Source organism: Hippocampus comes, unplaced genomic scaffold, assembly GCF_001891065.2.
Source record: "Hippocampus comes isolate QL1 unplaced genomic scaffold, H_comes_QL1_v1.1 scaffold207, whole genome shotgun sequence".
Taxonomy (NCBI): Eukaryota; Metazoa; Chordata; class Actinopteri; order Syngnathiformes; family Syngnathidae; genus Hippocampus; species Hippocampus comes.
Window position 1 is genome coordinate 990,040 of NW_017805146.1, and position 15,921 is coordinate 1,005,960.

The following is a 15,921-nucleotide window of genomic DNA, read 5'->3' on the forward strand; positions in this document are numbered from 1 at the left end:
CTAATGGCTGGAGTGAATGCACAACAGGCCCACTGACCAAGCTAATCACTAGTGGACACACACTGCAGCTAATCCCTCCCGCGGCACTCACACTCACGTACTCACTCACACACACAAACATGCATACACACTCCGCGTCACATACTGGATCTCTCGGTCAGCAAAAAAATAAATAAATAAATAAAATAAAATTCTCTTAGCAGATGAGAAAAATCTGTTTTCATGAAGCACAATCTTCAGATACTCAAACATTTTGATATGTGTTTGCGTTTTTGCAACAGAAGGCGCCGATATGTCACGTGGGATTCAATTTGAGGAGAACTTTTAATGAACTGAGTTCTTAGAAGTTAAACTCAAAGATTTCTATTTTCTATCTATCTATCCATCTGTCCGTCCGTCCGTTTGTCTGACGAAATAGCTTGCTTCTTGTTTTGGTGGTGGACTCACCGAAATGATGATGTTTTGAGTGAATAAAAGCGGGCTCCTCTGGACGAAATGTGTTTTTCTTTCATTCATGTGGTGTCGTGTTTTGCATCCATATTAGCAATAAAACCAACTTGACGATGACGTTTTTGATAGGTCTTGTGTTCTGACTGATTACTTTTAATTGGATCTCATTCGATGTTGACATTTAACATAATTTGTGTGTCCTGTTCATAAGAGTTCTGAAACCTCCACAGGTTTACAGCGCAACAATCAATGTCAGCCCAAAGGTCAGATTTTAATCTCGGATTGGCTGGATTCATCATTTGGGACGAAAACTACAAAAATGCATTTCATAGTTTCATCTCCGGTGAAGGTTTAGAAAATATATCTGTAATACTGTACAAGACAAAAATCCACAGGCGAAGGAAAGAGTTTTTGTTGCTGGGGAACTAAAATATTGACATGGAAACGTTAAATCTTCAATGAATGAAGTCCTGAGATCAGCATCGGTGAAAATAACTAATTATTAGGGAAATGACTCTCGTAGAAAGGGTTCCGTCAGTCGTCATCTGTACCTGTGGGTAAAAAACAAAAAAACAAAACAAAAAAGGACGTTTCGCTTCTCTCACAGAAGCTTCGTCAGCGGTAGAAAAATCTGAAGTCTCCGTGAAGACTCCGGGAAATTGCTCTGCGCTAAAAGGCTGAGCGTGGCCTATTTGAGGACTGGGTGGGGATGGTTAGTCACGGCCCTATGGTGAAGAGGCCCATTGATTTCTAAATTCCCTATCGTTGGGCCTTGATTAGGCCTATTGTTTGGGCTAGGGCTGAATTTAGAGTTCTTTTTAAGATCCTAGGATTTGTTTTCAAATCTCTAAATGACCTCGCGCCACCTTACCTCTCTGAGCACATCCGCCCCGACACACCTGCCCGGCGCCTCAGGTCTGCGGACCTGACATTATTAGAAGTACCAAGAACTAAACGGAGGCTCAGAGAGGATCGTGCCTTTTCCGTTGCTGGTCCCTCTCTCTGGAATGACCTCCCACTGAACATTCGGCAAGCCCCCTCGCTGTCCATCTTTAAAACCCGCCTCAAAACTCACTTGTATTCTTTGACATTTGACTCAGCATGACTCAGACTTGATCTTAGTTTTACCGTTTGGTGCTTTCTACCGTCCTTGTTATTGCTTTATTGTTGTATATATGGTAGTTGCTCCATGTACATGCAGCGATGGCTGTTTGAAAGTGCTCGAGAAATACACTTGAGTTGAGTTGAGAGTTGAGTTGAAGGGAAGGCTTAAGACGGAAAAATGGCATTTCCATTCATCCCAGTGGAAAACATGATTTGAGATACTGTACAGGTGCTTTAAGCTCGTCCCTGAGTTGAGTTAAAGCTGCGGCAGGCAGTCCAGTTGAGGCGCGAGCACTCTCGGCGTCGCCATCACCATGTTTTCATCCTGGCACGGTTAGGGTGGGCTGTCTGCGGGCCAAAGTGTGCGCCGCCGCGCTGGAGGTGTCGAGTGGGGAGGGGGGGGGGGCAGACAGACACTCGGGGCCTAGTCGGCAACATCGATTCATGGGAGGAAGCCGCGCCGCTAAACGTCAGTAATTCGCATCTGTTTTTGCCCAATTTGCGACATTCACCTCCCGAATGTTTGCGACGCAAACACTTTAGCTTTCGAGTTAGCTTCTTAGTTAAGTCGCAAACACGTTAGCAGCTAACTAACCCAGCTAGCATGGGTTAGCGTCTCCATTGCTTTGACAACTTTGGAAGCTAAATGCGCATTTGGGGGGGGGGGGGAATTATGACGATAAACACCAGCGCGCGCACGTTGTTCGTGTTTTCTGGCCACTGATGCAAGAAAAGGTTTGTCCCGTTTGAAGGTATAGGGGTTCCGAGTGTGAGCTAACGGTGAAGCTATGTGGGGGCTACCTTCAGCTAAACACTGGAACTAAAATGTTTTTGTTGTTGTTCGTTTATTATTGATAGCAGACAAAAGAAACCGTACAAACCCTAGCGGGTCGCCTAAATGAGTTTTATCCACAATCAATGTGGTTTTAACGTGTTTTTGGTTCCCTGCTCAAGACAAGTTGACGTCTACCGGAGAGCTGTCTGTTTTGGCAAATTTAATTTGATAGAGCAACAAATTCAGGAAATACAGACAATCGAGTGTCTCGGACACGAACCCCAACTACACAGGGGCGTTCGAAAGACGCTGCTTGCTGTTTTACGTGTACATTTTCGTAGATTGTAGCTTCCCATTCGGCACCTAATGTATCCTCCTTTTGCATGTGTTGGCATTTCAGAGCCGTTTTTGGTTTCCCTAAAACAGCTCCGGCCCGGGCCGCAGTCCGCGGTCTCGAGTTTGACATCGGGCTGACGACGCGGAGGCTCGACGGTGTGCGGCCGCCAGTGACTCCCGGGGAGCCCCCCACGCCGCAGACAGCAGCATCATGGGAGACAGTCGAGGTGAGAACCAAGGCACTGGCAGCCACAGCCCAAGTGCCACGCACCCGGTGGAGGAACGGAATCTTATTTCGTTTATTTTTTTAAAAATTCAAGTGCCAAGAATGTTTGTTCTGGATGCACCAAAGGCCTGTCAAACTAGCGTGTGAACCGACCACAGTTTTTTTACAATAATGTCTGTATTGATGATAGTGATGTTGATGCGGGTTAACATCTTAGCATATCATAGCAATCTTTTAACATCGTGAAAGTCTGCTTCGTAGTGGTTGTGAGCTGGTTGGTTTTCAGATGAAAACACCAAAGCTCAGAATAGTCGTATTCTTTTTTTTAACGTTTTTAAAAAATAATACATCTATAGGGACCTTGTGTACTAAATTAGCGTTACCTACTGCCACCCAGTGGAAGAGCGTCTAATTGTTTGGCCTGCCAAGATACATTGCTGGCATACATACATAAACAAAAACACCTTGTTTGTCAGAAAAAAAAATCTGACCAATTGAAATTGGATATTTCACACCTGAGTTGTCGCTTTTGGCACACCCAGGTGCTGTAGAAGAGCGGTTGAGAATTACTCATTTACATGACTGAAATGCTTCTCGCCAGATTCACGGAGTCCAGACAGTTCGTCGGTGTCGTCCCCTTCGTCAGGCCAGCGCTCGCCACCTATAGTGCCGGCGGCGGCCTCCATGACCTCCCTGCCTCCCGTCTCCAGCGCCGGCGTCAACAGCCCCATCAGTAGCATCGGTTCCCCTTTTTCGGTCATCAGCTCCTCGCTGGGCTCCCCCTGCCTGCCAGGGACACCGTCGGTCGGCTACGGTCCCATTAGTAGTCCGCAAGTAAGGTCCTGTCGCCACCCTGCACTAATTGGGATATAAAATTCCAAATGAAGTATCATTTTGAGACTTCACTGGGTGTTTTTGAAGCTAACTGTGTTTACTCATTTTAAGAAATTCATTGCCCCCCCCCCCTTTCTATTTTGGAGACCAGTTTTTGGAGTTATCTTCTGCTGTCCTTCATTCAGATCAACTCCACAGTTTCCATGTCTGGACTTCACACGGTGAGCAGCTCAGATGATGTCAAACCTCCGATAGGCCTAAAGCTCTCGGCGCACAGCCCGGGCCCGATGCTTTCGCAGAAACGTCTTTGTTCCATTGGGTGTTTTTGAAGCTAACTGTGTTTACTCATTTTAAGAAATTCATTGCCCCCCCCCCCCTTTCTATTTTGGAGACCAGTTTTTGGAGTTATCTTCTGCTGTCCTTCATTCAGATCAACTCCACAGTTTCCATGTCTGGACTTCACACGGTGAGCAGCTCAGATGATGTCAAACCTCCGATAGGCCTAAAGCTCTCGGCGCACAGCCCGGGCCCGATGCTTTCGCAGAAACGTCTTTGTTCCATCTGTGGCGACCGATCCTCTGGTGACTACTCCTCATCTCTGTCCTCCTTGCATCACATATACCGTGTAGATCCAGAACAGGATGTGACATGAACACAATAGAGAGAAATAACCAATAAAAACGTTTCAAGTTGTCCCGACGATGGCCCACAGGCCATTTGTGGCCTGCCGACCACTTTTAAGTGGCTTGCACCACATACTAAAAATGACATTTGCTACAAAAAAAGTTGTTTTATATACCGTAGAGCACTTCTAAATGTGCAAAGATGCAAATTAAGTACCAAAATGCAAATTAACAAGTAACATTTCTCTTCATAGCACTGCGATGAATAAGGCTAATCTTTTTACAAGCAAAAAATGGTTTCCTCCACTGGCGAACATTTGGTTTGGTTCTCGTGCCAGGAAAGCACTATGGCGTGTACAGCTGCGAGGGCTGCAAAGGCTTCTTCAAGCGGACGGTGCGCAAAGACCTGACCTACACCTGTCGGGACAACAAGGACTGCATGGTCGACAAGAGGCAGAGGAACCGCTGCCAATACTGCCGCTACCAGAAGTGCCTGGCCATGGGCATGAAGAGAGAAGGTAAGCCGGGGAACAAACACAATAGCCGCAAGAACCAAAGTAGCAGTGATGGCGCTATTTAGAGAGAGGGGCTGAAGGATTTTGAAAAATAACCTCATTGTGACCCGCCTCCTCCTCAATATTGTGATTGCGATTTTACTTTGCAGTTGTTTTTGTGAGCGTGGTCCCGTACAAATTCAACTCGTACGTCAAGGCACCGCTGTAATTTAACTGAGAGGCTCAAATCGTGATGGCAATATATAATAACCCTCTGAATGTATTCTTTAAAATAATTTTGTTATAATACCATTCACATGAAGGTTTTCCGTTCCTCACGATGGTTAAGCAAAGCTGGCGGAATTATAGTCATCTTGCCGGGTCCGTACGCGGAGTTGCTGCTGGCTAGCTTGCACCCTGCTTGGGAGCTTGCACGCTTCCTTTCTGGAGTCTCCTGCAGGGTACTTTGATGCCAACGTAGCATGGCGCGTGTCAAAGTGCCGTTTTACATTCGACCGTTTCATCGGTGGTATTACGTCATTGCAAATTAGACACACCACAGAACCTGTTCTCTCCACAAAGGGGAATCCTTAGGTCAATTTGTCCTGAAGTGTACCGTACTCTTTTTTTTTTTTTTTTTTTTTCTCCCGCCATCTTAGTCGTTTTGGATTAGCTTTGAGCTAATGACCGAGCGGGCTGATTCCACAGCAACGGCCTACGTAGGCCAGTATCATCCAATTAAAATTGGTCCTGCAACTGCAGCCCTGAATAGGACACGAGTGGTAAAAAATCGATGGATGGATTCAAAAAGCACGAATATTTTGTTTTATCTGCGAGCCAGATGCAATCATCAAAAGAGCCACATACGGCTCGCTAGCCATAGGCTCCCGACACCTGCTCTACTGGATGAGATTTTGAGTCCCACATTCATTCTCAGATGGCATTTTTTTCTCTCGCCATAGCAACGCTTCACAGATTCGAGCTGAGCCGGAGGCCTGAAAGATGCCCCCGTTCACTCACAAACTCTATCAAACTAGAGTGTGTGTTGAAAATGATTGGGTCTGGGCTGCCAGGGGATAAAGCAGCGGCAGGGGAGGGGGACATAGGGTTGACTAAGCTTTGCAAACACTAAGCCCCCCCCCCCCCCATTGCTCCCCTTTTTGTTTCCTCTTGTCCACCCTGTCCCTCCTGCAGTGGCTAAGATGAGCGACAGATGTAAGGACAGGGGGTGGGGATGGGTGCATTCTAGCGTGGCTGTGGATTGAGCGGGCGAGGGGCAGCGACAGGTATTCGTGCCCGGACAAGGGGGCTGGGTTCCAGTTCTTGAAATTCCCCAAATAATGCGCTGCACTTTTTCACACACAGATTGAATTTTGTGACGTGCTGAAATGCCCCGCCTGTTCACAAATTCACCTCGCAGTTTGCTTTGTTTTATTTATTTATTTATTTATTTTTGTTTTCCTTAAACCTATCCTACATAATTCTGACAGATCTGTGAACGGTGTCTCTCCATGTTTTTTTTTTTTCTTTCTCGAATAAATGTCATTTTTTTTATAATACTTGTTGTCTTGGTTTCTCTAGACAAGACATATGTTTGTGTTCCTTTTTTAAAAACCTAAAATGTCACCGCATGGCACCAAAACCTTAGCCTACAAGTGAGCTAATTGCTAATTGTTAGTGTGCACCGAGTCAATTAGTCATGAGACTCTTCTTCGTTTGTTGCCGTCTGACTGTGTTGTACTGCCCCCCGGTGGCCAAGGCTCACACACCAGAAGGAGCAAAAGGAACAGGCAATCGTTGAATATATTGGATGGGGGTGTGGGGTTGAGTTATTTAGTGTGCTTTATTACTATAGTGCTGCTTCTTGGTCCGCTTTTATTTTCCTGCTTTTCCTCCTGAAATTTGACCATGATTCATTCTTTCGCACATCTCTTCTACAGCCCAACCCCCATATCATTTTGGATTTGATTTATTCCTAGTGGCTCATCCTGTTGTTTGTTCTCTTGTTCCTCAGCTGTTCAAGAAGAGCGCCAGAGGAACAAGGAGCGCGAGGGCGAGGTGGAGTCCACCAGCGTGGTCAACGAGGACATGCCAGTGGAGAAGATTTTGGAGGCAGAGATGGCCGTGGAGCAGAAGACGGAGCTTCAGGCCGACGGAAGCTCGGGAGGAAGCTCTGTGAGTTGCCCGGGCGAAGGGATGCTCTGTTAATCCTCACGTGTGGCATCATCAAATGTTCCTTCCCGCTCCTCCTCAGCCCAACGACCCCGTCACCAACATTTGCCAGGCAGCGGACAAGCAGCTCTTCACCCTGGTGGAGTGGGCCAAGAGGATCCCGCATTTCTCAGAGCTGCCCCTCGACGATCAGGTTATATTACTACGTGCAGGTGGGTTTCATCACCGTTGGAAGAGCTACCGAATTTTCCCGACCGTATTAAGAGGTGTAGCGTCATATAACGGTTGATGCTTGGTTTTAAAATGATTTTGCTACACAATCCATAGGTGGTGTATTTATTATTTTTTTTGTACATGAGAAATTCACACCCAAAAAAAGACAACTAATAAATATGAAACTCAAAAAGTCAAACTCATAAAAATATCATGTTTATCTTGCTACAGATGAAGTTATTGGCCGTGTTTGTTAAAAAATGACCCCCCCCCCCGCCCACCCCCCATAAAGCATCTTATCGGTGAGCCCTAATATCCACCGTAAAACATCCCTGTCTGCAGGTTGGAATGAGCTACTGATCGCCTCCTTCTCCCACCGCTCCATCTCAGTGAAGGATGGAATCTTACTGGCCACCGGCCTCCACGTGCACCGGAACAGTGCTCACAGCGCCGGTGTCGGGGCCATCTTTGACAGGTAGCCGTTCACCTTTCTGCCAACTCGCACACGTGATCAGGTGACAAACCTTGAGCAGTACTGCGAACCCTGCGCCCGTTCTCAGTTCACCTGATTTTTTTTTTTTCCTCATTGGAATCACTCCTCAGCCCTTCGCTGAAAACTCACTTATAGGTGCTTTTGGCGCTCGCTCATTCATGCCACAAAATGAGTTGCGGAAAGTAGCAACTGGTGTCCAGGAAGTGTGGTGGGCTGGAGACTAACCTTTTGCAATGCTTGCACTGATGCGGCCAACTTGTTCAATGATACTCCAGCACAAAAGTTAGGCCCACCCAAATTTCCCGCCGCATCACGTTCACCGCGGCGGTTTTCTGGGTTTGCTCTTTTAGTTTTTCCCCAAGGCTCCATTTGAGCCGTCTTAGAGTATCTTCCTGGTGGATCATGACGTTTTGGCATCCGCCTCAAAAGCCAACAGGCGCATTATTCGTCTCCGGCGCCTTCCCGCTGCAGACCTCGCAGCGGTGTCCCATATCAGAGCCACGCGGCTCGTTGAGGAGGCTGCCGGGGGCTGCACCTGCTGCGTTCTTTTGGCTGCCACCGCTTCCTTCCGTTCTCCCTGTGCCGGGAGCCTGGTGACTAATATGTCTTCTGCGCACCCCCACTCAATAATGAGGCACTCTTGTGACTCAAAATAGTCAGTAACTGTCAGGCAGCCATTCCCTCACTTTGCAAAATACTTTTTTAACACCATCAAGCCTGGCCTCCCTCCTTAACAACTGAAAATACACTGTGCAGATCAGATTTGCCTGTTCAATCACAATGTGTGGCTTCTCTGTTAATTACACAGTCCTTTTTTTCCCTAATCAAATGCGTGCCTAAAACATTGACTACACACAATAAGAATGGACACATGTCTGTCAGCTTTTCATTTGTCAAAAGCGCAAATGTTGTCCTTGTGTGTATCCATTCTATTTTGAAGGAGCTGCTTTAATGTCCAAAGCAGGAGTTCTTAACTTTTGGGATGCAGGGACACACGACGAGGGAAATATTTTACTGAGGACCCCTTCATACTCTAACTAAAGTTAAACATAACAACCACGTATACTGCTGTAGAAATGGAAAAAAAAATGGGGCGGGGGGTGCAGGAAAGGAAAGCCGTAATGTTTTGTTGCACTTTGTCAGTACAAAAACTCATTCTCCTAGAAGAATCATGTTACATTTTCCAAGACCAAGTCTCACTATTATGATATTCAAGTCAAGAAATTCACCTTTTAACAAGGGAATGGCACAATATAAATTCATTCCCTTACAATTGAGGCTTTTGTTCTGGGGGGAAAAATCGGTAAGCATGGGATTCCTCCTGTTCTTATAAAAATAAATAAATAAAAACATGCTGGTATGTCAGATTTATATGATGATAAATCATACTGAGTGGCCCAAAGCATTCAGCTTATTTATTTTTTCGCTACACGGTTCCTATATGCAGGTAGTCTTTTATTTACTTTTGGGGGATGATTCAACATATCAATGTTTTATTTATTTAAAAAAATGTGTGTGTGTGTGTGTGTGGGGGGGGGGTTTATTTAATAAATTTTTTTGCGGATGCCACCAAAGCTACGGCTTGTCCACCTCCTGGTGTCAATGGAGCCCAGTTTGAGAAGCTCTGGTCGAGGGCAAAAGCCACGAAAATCAAATGTGCATGGTTTATCCACTTAACTTTTCCAAACATGTCTTCGACTTAATAAGGGCCCCCGAAATAACTTACAAGTGTATTAGCGATGACACTGTGTAATAACACTGTAATAACACATTGTGATTGCATACACAGGGCGCACAATGCTGAGGTTGGGGCCATATTTGACAGGTAATTACGCCACGACACAAACACTTTGCTTGAACCCCTCCTCCGCAGTCCTCATTGAGAAAAATTCACGAGCTCTAAGACAGATCACAATATGTGTGCTGTGCTTTGTTTTGTGTGCTAAAAGCTCTTGTCATCGCCTTTTAAATTTTGGGTGACCAAAGTAAACACCACTAAAAGACACTGAGAAGGATTTCTTGGCACAAAGTGGGTATGAAAAGCCTATTCCCCCCCACCCACCCACGTTGAAATGTTAGCACTTGCGTGGCGCATTCCTGGCAGCGCCTCTCTTCCGCTTTCGGCCGGCCGACTGGTGTACACGACACGAGCACAAAGGTTAGCATGCGTGCCAGCTATCTGTCCCGGGCTAGGCCGGTAATGAGAGAGATGTGTTGCGGGCATCTGTGGGCGGCGAGGAAAAAGTTTGTGGAGGTCTGCGAGGCAACTTGAACGGATTTGGGTCGACTAACACAACTATTCGCAACCGCAACAGTGAGCCTAGCCTGCAAAATAAGCCACAGTTCATTTTTTTTTCTGGGAGGTGGGTGGTTAATAGTGTAATTGCAATAGAATTTATTGTTGTGGCCCACAGCAGCTCCCTGCGAGTGTTTTCATTTTGGTTTTGTGACGGTCCATCCCATTCGATAATCGTCCAATCGCGTATCTGCGCTTTTTTTGCTGTTTGGTGACGTGTGGAGAGGGTACTTTCAATGTAAACTGACATCTGGGGAACACCGACATGAATGAGTGTGAGTTAACACTGTAAAGGAACACGTTCAAGGCAGCGCCAAAAAAAAAAAAAAACCCACGTTCTCATTGTCCCTTCTTCTACGCACGACAAATTTGTTTTTCGAGCCAATCAAACGCAAGCCTGTTGTCATGCAGTGCGCTTTTCATCGCGCATCGGTGATGTTTCTCCAGAAGCGTCCTGTCTTCTAGGCGCCATCCAAACGCTTTGTGAGGACTGGCTTTGATGGACGGCGCCGAGAAAGTCTGCTCTTCTGACCGTCGTCCGCCACTCTCCCGCTTTCCCTCGGCAGGGTTTTGACGGAGCTGGTGAGCAAGATGAGAGACATGCAGATGGACAAGACTGAGCTGGGCTGTCTGCGCGCCATCATCCTCTTCAATCCGGGTACGCAGAAGCAAAAGTCACCGCCTGGGCGGGTTCCTCTGAAGCGTCGTTCTCTCTCGCCCAAAGATGCCAAGGGCCTTTCCAACCCCAGCGAGGTGGAGGTGCTGAGAGAAAGGGTGTACGCGTCTCTGGAGACTTACTGCAAGCAGAAGTACCCCGAGCAGCAGGGCAGGTATGTGCCATTGAAAGGAAAGCTGGGATATAAAGCGACAAAGATTAAAAACCTTTCCACGGTCATGAGAAGTTTGGACAACATTTTTCTTGTCGGTTAGTTTTCACAGTAACTTGCTAGAAGTGAAGACTTGAGCCTTCGTCCCAACCTCTGCTTTGATTGGTCCGCGGCGTTACGCGTCCTCCCACAGGTTTGCCAAGCTCCTCCTGCGGCTGCCGGCGCTGCGCTCCATCGGCCTCAAGTGCCTGGAGCACCTGTTCTTCTTCAAGCTGATCGGCGACACGCCCATCGACACCTTCCTCATGGAGATGCTGGAGGCGCCTCACCAGCTCACCTAGACCAGCCGGCGGCCGCTGCGGAGGCCGCCTCGCACGCCGGGATCTGCCGTCCGCAGTCCGGCTCGTCGGGCTTCGCTCTGCTCAATCGCAGCACGCGCCAGGGCTTCGAGTCGGCCCTCGCACTCGTGCACACGCACACACATTTGCGGTTTATCCGCTGGATTACGGACAGATTGAATTTGGAGAGGCAACGTGGTTTGAAAAATACACTCGTGCCAGCGTCTTTCTTGTACCGCCTCTTCTCAACCACATACGCAGTCGACTATGCACATGCATATACAAAAAAAACAAACGATATATACACACACAGACACTTATATAAAAAAAAAAAAAAGCGTGTGTATATGCACAGGTATGAGTGGTAAATGTCTTAATCATCTCAGAGCGCCTCTGTATCTTGGATTTGCGGAGTTCACCGATGGTTTCTGGCTTCCAATCAGGCGCCTAGCGTTCCAATCAGCTGGCCGCCGTCATACCAGCGTGTCTCCTTATCGACATCCTAAAATGTATGATACACATGCTTTGTCTTTCCACGATCATGCCGGAACGAGTTTTGGGTTTCTATCTTTGAAGTACTGTACTCATGAAATGAGAGCTTTTTTTTTCCCCAAGGCATTGAAATCCAGGAAGGGTCTGGGAGCACTTTGAATGACTCTTAACGTTGTCCTTCCATCCTCGATGTGCGCACAGTGGGCTTTGTAAGACAAAAAGAATGACTTGAATTTCTCGTGGCTTTGTTTCTTTGTGAGTTGACCCTGTTTTCTTGTCTGTCCTGGCAGTCGCTTGGCAGTTTGGCGAGCTTGAGGGAGTCGAGAGCTTCACGCCGGGCGGGCTCGCTTTCTCGTTTTATCGCCCCGACGTCGTCCTTCGCCGACGGTCATTAATGCACTTTTGTGAGTCGTACCTGTGCGAACGTTTCCTCCGAAGGGCCGCCGTTCTGTGAGACAAGGTACTTGGTGGTGGCTTTCTCCTTCTTCCTCGCTGCCGTGTTGGGTCTGATCATTCGGGTTCGGTCAGGAAAATGTAAACCTGTTCCTGTTGAGTGGGCAGGCCGAGCAACGATGTGATGCTGAGCAAGGACGATTTTTTTTTGAGGGGGGGGGGGGGAAATGAGCTCGGTACACCTAATAGTGGCCATAGAATGAAAAAGAAGTATAGATGATTGGATGATGTAATATTGCAATCTTCTATGCCACCCCCACCCTCCTCCGATTGATGACATCACTGGTCGGCATTAGACAAAGGCAGCGAGGGACCGGTGTTGCCTCGAATTTAGGATGCGAATGACTTTTGTGTGACTGACTACCTGACACTTTTCCACATGAGATGTGTAAATATTAGGACTTGAAACTCACAAACATCCTGCTCATTGGGTTTTTCCACCCAACATCTAAAACATTTGTTTTTGGTTTTGTTTTTTGCCCCAGTCAAATCAACGACCGTGCCCAAACTGCAACCTTTGCACCCGCGAACTTGATTGGCACTTGACTTTTACTGTGATTTGCAACCAAGCGCAGCTCCAAACGTGACCAGTAGTGTTTTAACAGGACTGCTATGGATTGATGATTGTGAGCCTTTCTCCAGTCAGAAGTTTTTTAAGTGTTGTTGTTGTTTTTTTTCTTCCCCTTCTCCTTAAGCAGTGGCTCAATGTCTAACATGGTCTTGCACATTCACACCAATGCAATCACTGCACAGTATGCTAGCATGCGGTCAGGTCAGGCAGTGAGATGGGCGGTGGAAGCGGATAATGTGGCCTATTAGAGACTCCAAATGCATCCTCTTAAAGAGGACTTGTGTGCTTTTGTGACTTGGAACCCAGCCCCCCTCCTCCCGTGAGGTGACCTGTGAGACAGGTGAATGAATCTTTTTCAGTGTTTGGCTTTTCTCTTCTGGCATGCGCCGGGTGCAGGGGTGGGCAAACTACGTATGGCCCACTTTGTTCTTTCGGTTCATTTGAATTTAAAAAAAAAATTTTTTTTTGAAAGGGCTTCACTGTGTTTTTTATTAGTCGATCTCATTCAAAAGTTTTTTAAAAATTGATTTTGAACAATTTTGCCAGTTTTCTAAGTCGGATTATGAATGTATCTCTTCATACATTATCATTTCCATTAATGACAAATACAATAAAATGAGCTTGAATTATTTTATTGAAATGAACACTTTTATTTGTTGCGTTCATTTAGACGCCCTCTTAGGTAAAATCGATTCATAAAATATTATTGGACAAAAATGAATTTATCTGACTAAATCATTTTTCTATTGATTTATTGTAAATAAACAGTCATGGAAAAACAGGTTTAGTTAAAAATACCATTTTATATATTTTTACTTTTTTTTTTTAAACCTCCTTGCCCTTCTCTTCAATTTAAAAATTAAATGTGGCCCTTGAGCACAGAAGGTTGCCCACCCCTGGTTTAGAGGGTTATTAATTTATATATGTTTAAAAAAAAAAACTGCTCTTCTTGGAGGCGGAACCCCAAAAATTAGATTTTTAAAGCGGCAAGACGGACGCTCTTTTGTACAGGTCGTTTGTTGGCCTTAATCACTGAGCTTCCATGATAATTAGGACTCGACCAAAATATGCAACCTGGACTTTTACCAAAAGTTTAATTGAGCCACTGAGAAATAGTGTGGGAACTCGATTTATGTCGTTTTGCAGAAGTTTTGTCGCTGATTTGACGATTCAGTGATTAGTTTGTCCAGAAATTGTGTCTTTCCTCAGATTTTGTCATTTGTCATCTTCAGTTTTATATGTCGGACCTGCTCAGTATCGTCATAAGTTGCCTGAAAGAAGGAGGGGGGTTTGTGCAATAGTGTTTGAATTCCAAACATCTTTCATTATTTCATGAAAAAAAATGACAAAATAGGGTTAACCCTCATATGCAAAAATTAGAACCTTGATTCAAACCAGTAGCCATTTCTGCACTTAACTTAAAAATGACCAAAAAGCAGCTCGCTAGCCCGCTCTGGTTCTCAGTGGCTCAATTGTGCTCTGTTACATAAGTGCGTCTCATCCCCGAGTCCCCCCCGCGTACTGAAGCTTCTCCCACTGCGTTGAGGTGCGTTTCCGTTCTTCCAAATTGCATCGAAGTTTAATGCAGTGTCCTGACTGTGATACGAGGCCGAGCGAGTTCATCTCTGGGTGAATACGAAGGCACGATGGAGGCGAGCTTGACTGCTTTATTGCTACAGTGCGGCCCTCCGCCTTCATCCCTTTGGCCTCTGCTGCTTTTTAATTACGTGAAAGAACCCTCCAATGAAGTGCGTGCGGAAGATACAGTTCATCAGTGTGCTTGTATGTTTTTTTCTTTTTTTGGTGGGGGGGAGACACTTTCTGGCGGAAATAACAACCCCCACTCCACATGTGCTTACTTTTTGGGACAGCCACAACTGCAGCGGTTCTCAAACTTTTTTAAAGGACTACTTCATATGTTGTGGCAATATCTCATCTGTAAAGGTTCATGTACGCCGCAGCAACCAGTTGTTGGAAAGGTGACATTCGGTCAGTTTCCTGCCTGCTGTCGCCTTACGCTTAAGGCCCCCAGGATAAGAGATGCAAGTTGAATTTCGCCTTGAAGGGTTAAAATCAGTATACAGGGTTTTTTTGAGGTCAGAGTTTGTTTCATTCCATGAACATGCTTGCATCTTAAAATGTCTCAAATCATCTTTCCGCATCAAAATGAAATTAATGTGTTCCAGGCCCCCATAAAAGCCCCCAAATTCACAAATAAATTGCACGTGTAAAGTATGTAAACAGTACTTCTACTTTACATATTTGAGACAGAGATAACAAGAATCCTCGTATTTACTTAAATCTTTCCCTATAAAACCTTATAGCGTCATTAACATTCCTCAACATCGCCCCCTGAGAGAGGCGAAGAGGCTTGTGTTGGTGGCTCTCACTTGACTCGTAGGCTGGAGGCGTTGACAGTGTAGCTAAGGTATTTAAATTGGAGAACAACAACTCTTTCCCAGTTGATGGTTTTGGCTGTCACTTCAGCCTTCGTCTAAGCTGTAACTGCTTCCTTGTGACGTGTCCCAAAAAAAAAAAAACAGGTGACCCGGTCGGTGGGTAAACCTTCAAAATAAGCCTCCTGGTCAGGGCTGTGAACCAGCCATTGTAGAGGAATGCACAAGGCCTCTGAGTCACGTCATCTGTTTGTTTGGCATCCTCACATTTGAGCCGGGGTGTGTTGACTTTTGATATCCACTGTAGGACCGACATTTGTAGTCCGTCATGGTGCTTAACCCGCAGTGTGTTGGTGCTCCCCCCCGAACTGCACCTTTTTGCGTGTCGGGCTCGCGCCGCACCACCGGCGCAGATGCACTTTCTTCCCTGTGAGAGGGTGAGAGTGGGTCCAGAAGGCCGCTTTGTCCTCATGTGGACAATTTGGTGGGAGGGGTCGCTCTGTTTTAGGAGGTCAAGGCGACGTTGGCATGTGTTTTGAAGGTCAACTAAAGAAGGAACCAGGAAAAAAAAAAAACTCAGCGAGACTCTTAATGAATTGTTTACTCGTTGCTCAAAGAAAATTCACTTTGTGTTATTTCCCATCTCCAATCTATTGCGCTTCCAGCCTTTTGTTTCGCTCTGTTTTAGGAGGTCAAGGCTACATTGGCGTGTGTTTTGAAGGTCAACTAAAGAAGGAACCAGGAGAAAAAAAAACTCAGCGAGACTCTTCATGAATTGTTTACTCGTTGCTCAAAGAAAATTCACCCTTTGTGTTATTTCCCATCTCC

The 15,921-nt window shown here is 46.1% G+C and overlaps 1 protein-coding gene across 4 annotated transcripts; it reads left to right on the plus strand.

Annotated features, from left to right (window-relative positions):
* The first annotated feature begins 1,925 nt into the window (after positions 1-1,925).
* On the plus strand, positions 1,926-13,520 carry rxrba (retinoid x receptor, beta a). Of its 4 annotated transcripts, XM_019867840.1 has the most exons (12): positions 1,926-2,023; positions 2,730-2,892; positions 3,493-3,725; positions 4,156-4,306; positions 4,687-4,866; positions 6,857-7,017; positions 7,097-7,226; positions 7,570-7,702; positions 9,510-9,545; positions 10,583-10,674; positions 10,741-10,846; positions 11,037-13,520. In XM_019867840.1, exons 2-12 carry the CDS (start codon positions 2,877-2,879, stop codon positions 11,182-11,184), a joined length of 1,386 nt encoding a protein of 461 aa, XP_019723399.1. In that variant the 5' UTR covers positions 1,926-2,023; positions 2,730-2,876; the 3' UTR covers positions 11,185-13,520. The 4 variants fall into 4 exon arrangements, 1 of the variants encoding a protein (XP_019723399.1); XR_002168007.1 differs by lacking the exons at positions 1,926-2,023; positions 2,730-2,892; positions 3,493-3,725 and having other exon boundaries at positions 4,110-4,306; positions 11,037-11,690; positions 11,797-11,882; positions 11,964-13,520; XR_002168005.1 differs by lacking the exons at positions 1,926-2,023; positions 2,730-2,892; positions 3,493-3,725 and having other exon boundaries at positions 4,110-4,306; positions 11,037-11,882; positions 11,964-13,520.
* The last annotated feature ends 2,401 nt before the right edge of the window (positions 13,521-15,921 follow it).

Coding starts and splice junctions, on each gene's coding strand:
- rxrba (XM_019867840.1), top strand. Junction 3,726..4,155: donor GTCCCATTAGTAGTCCGCAA/GTAAGGTCCTGT, acceptor TCCTTCATTCAG/ATCAACTCCACAGTTTCCAT. Junction 9,546..10,582: donor GTTGGGGCCATATTTGACAG/GTAATTACGCCA, acceptor TTCCCTCGGCAG/GGTTTTGACGGAGCTGGTGA.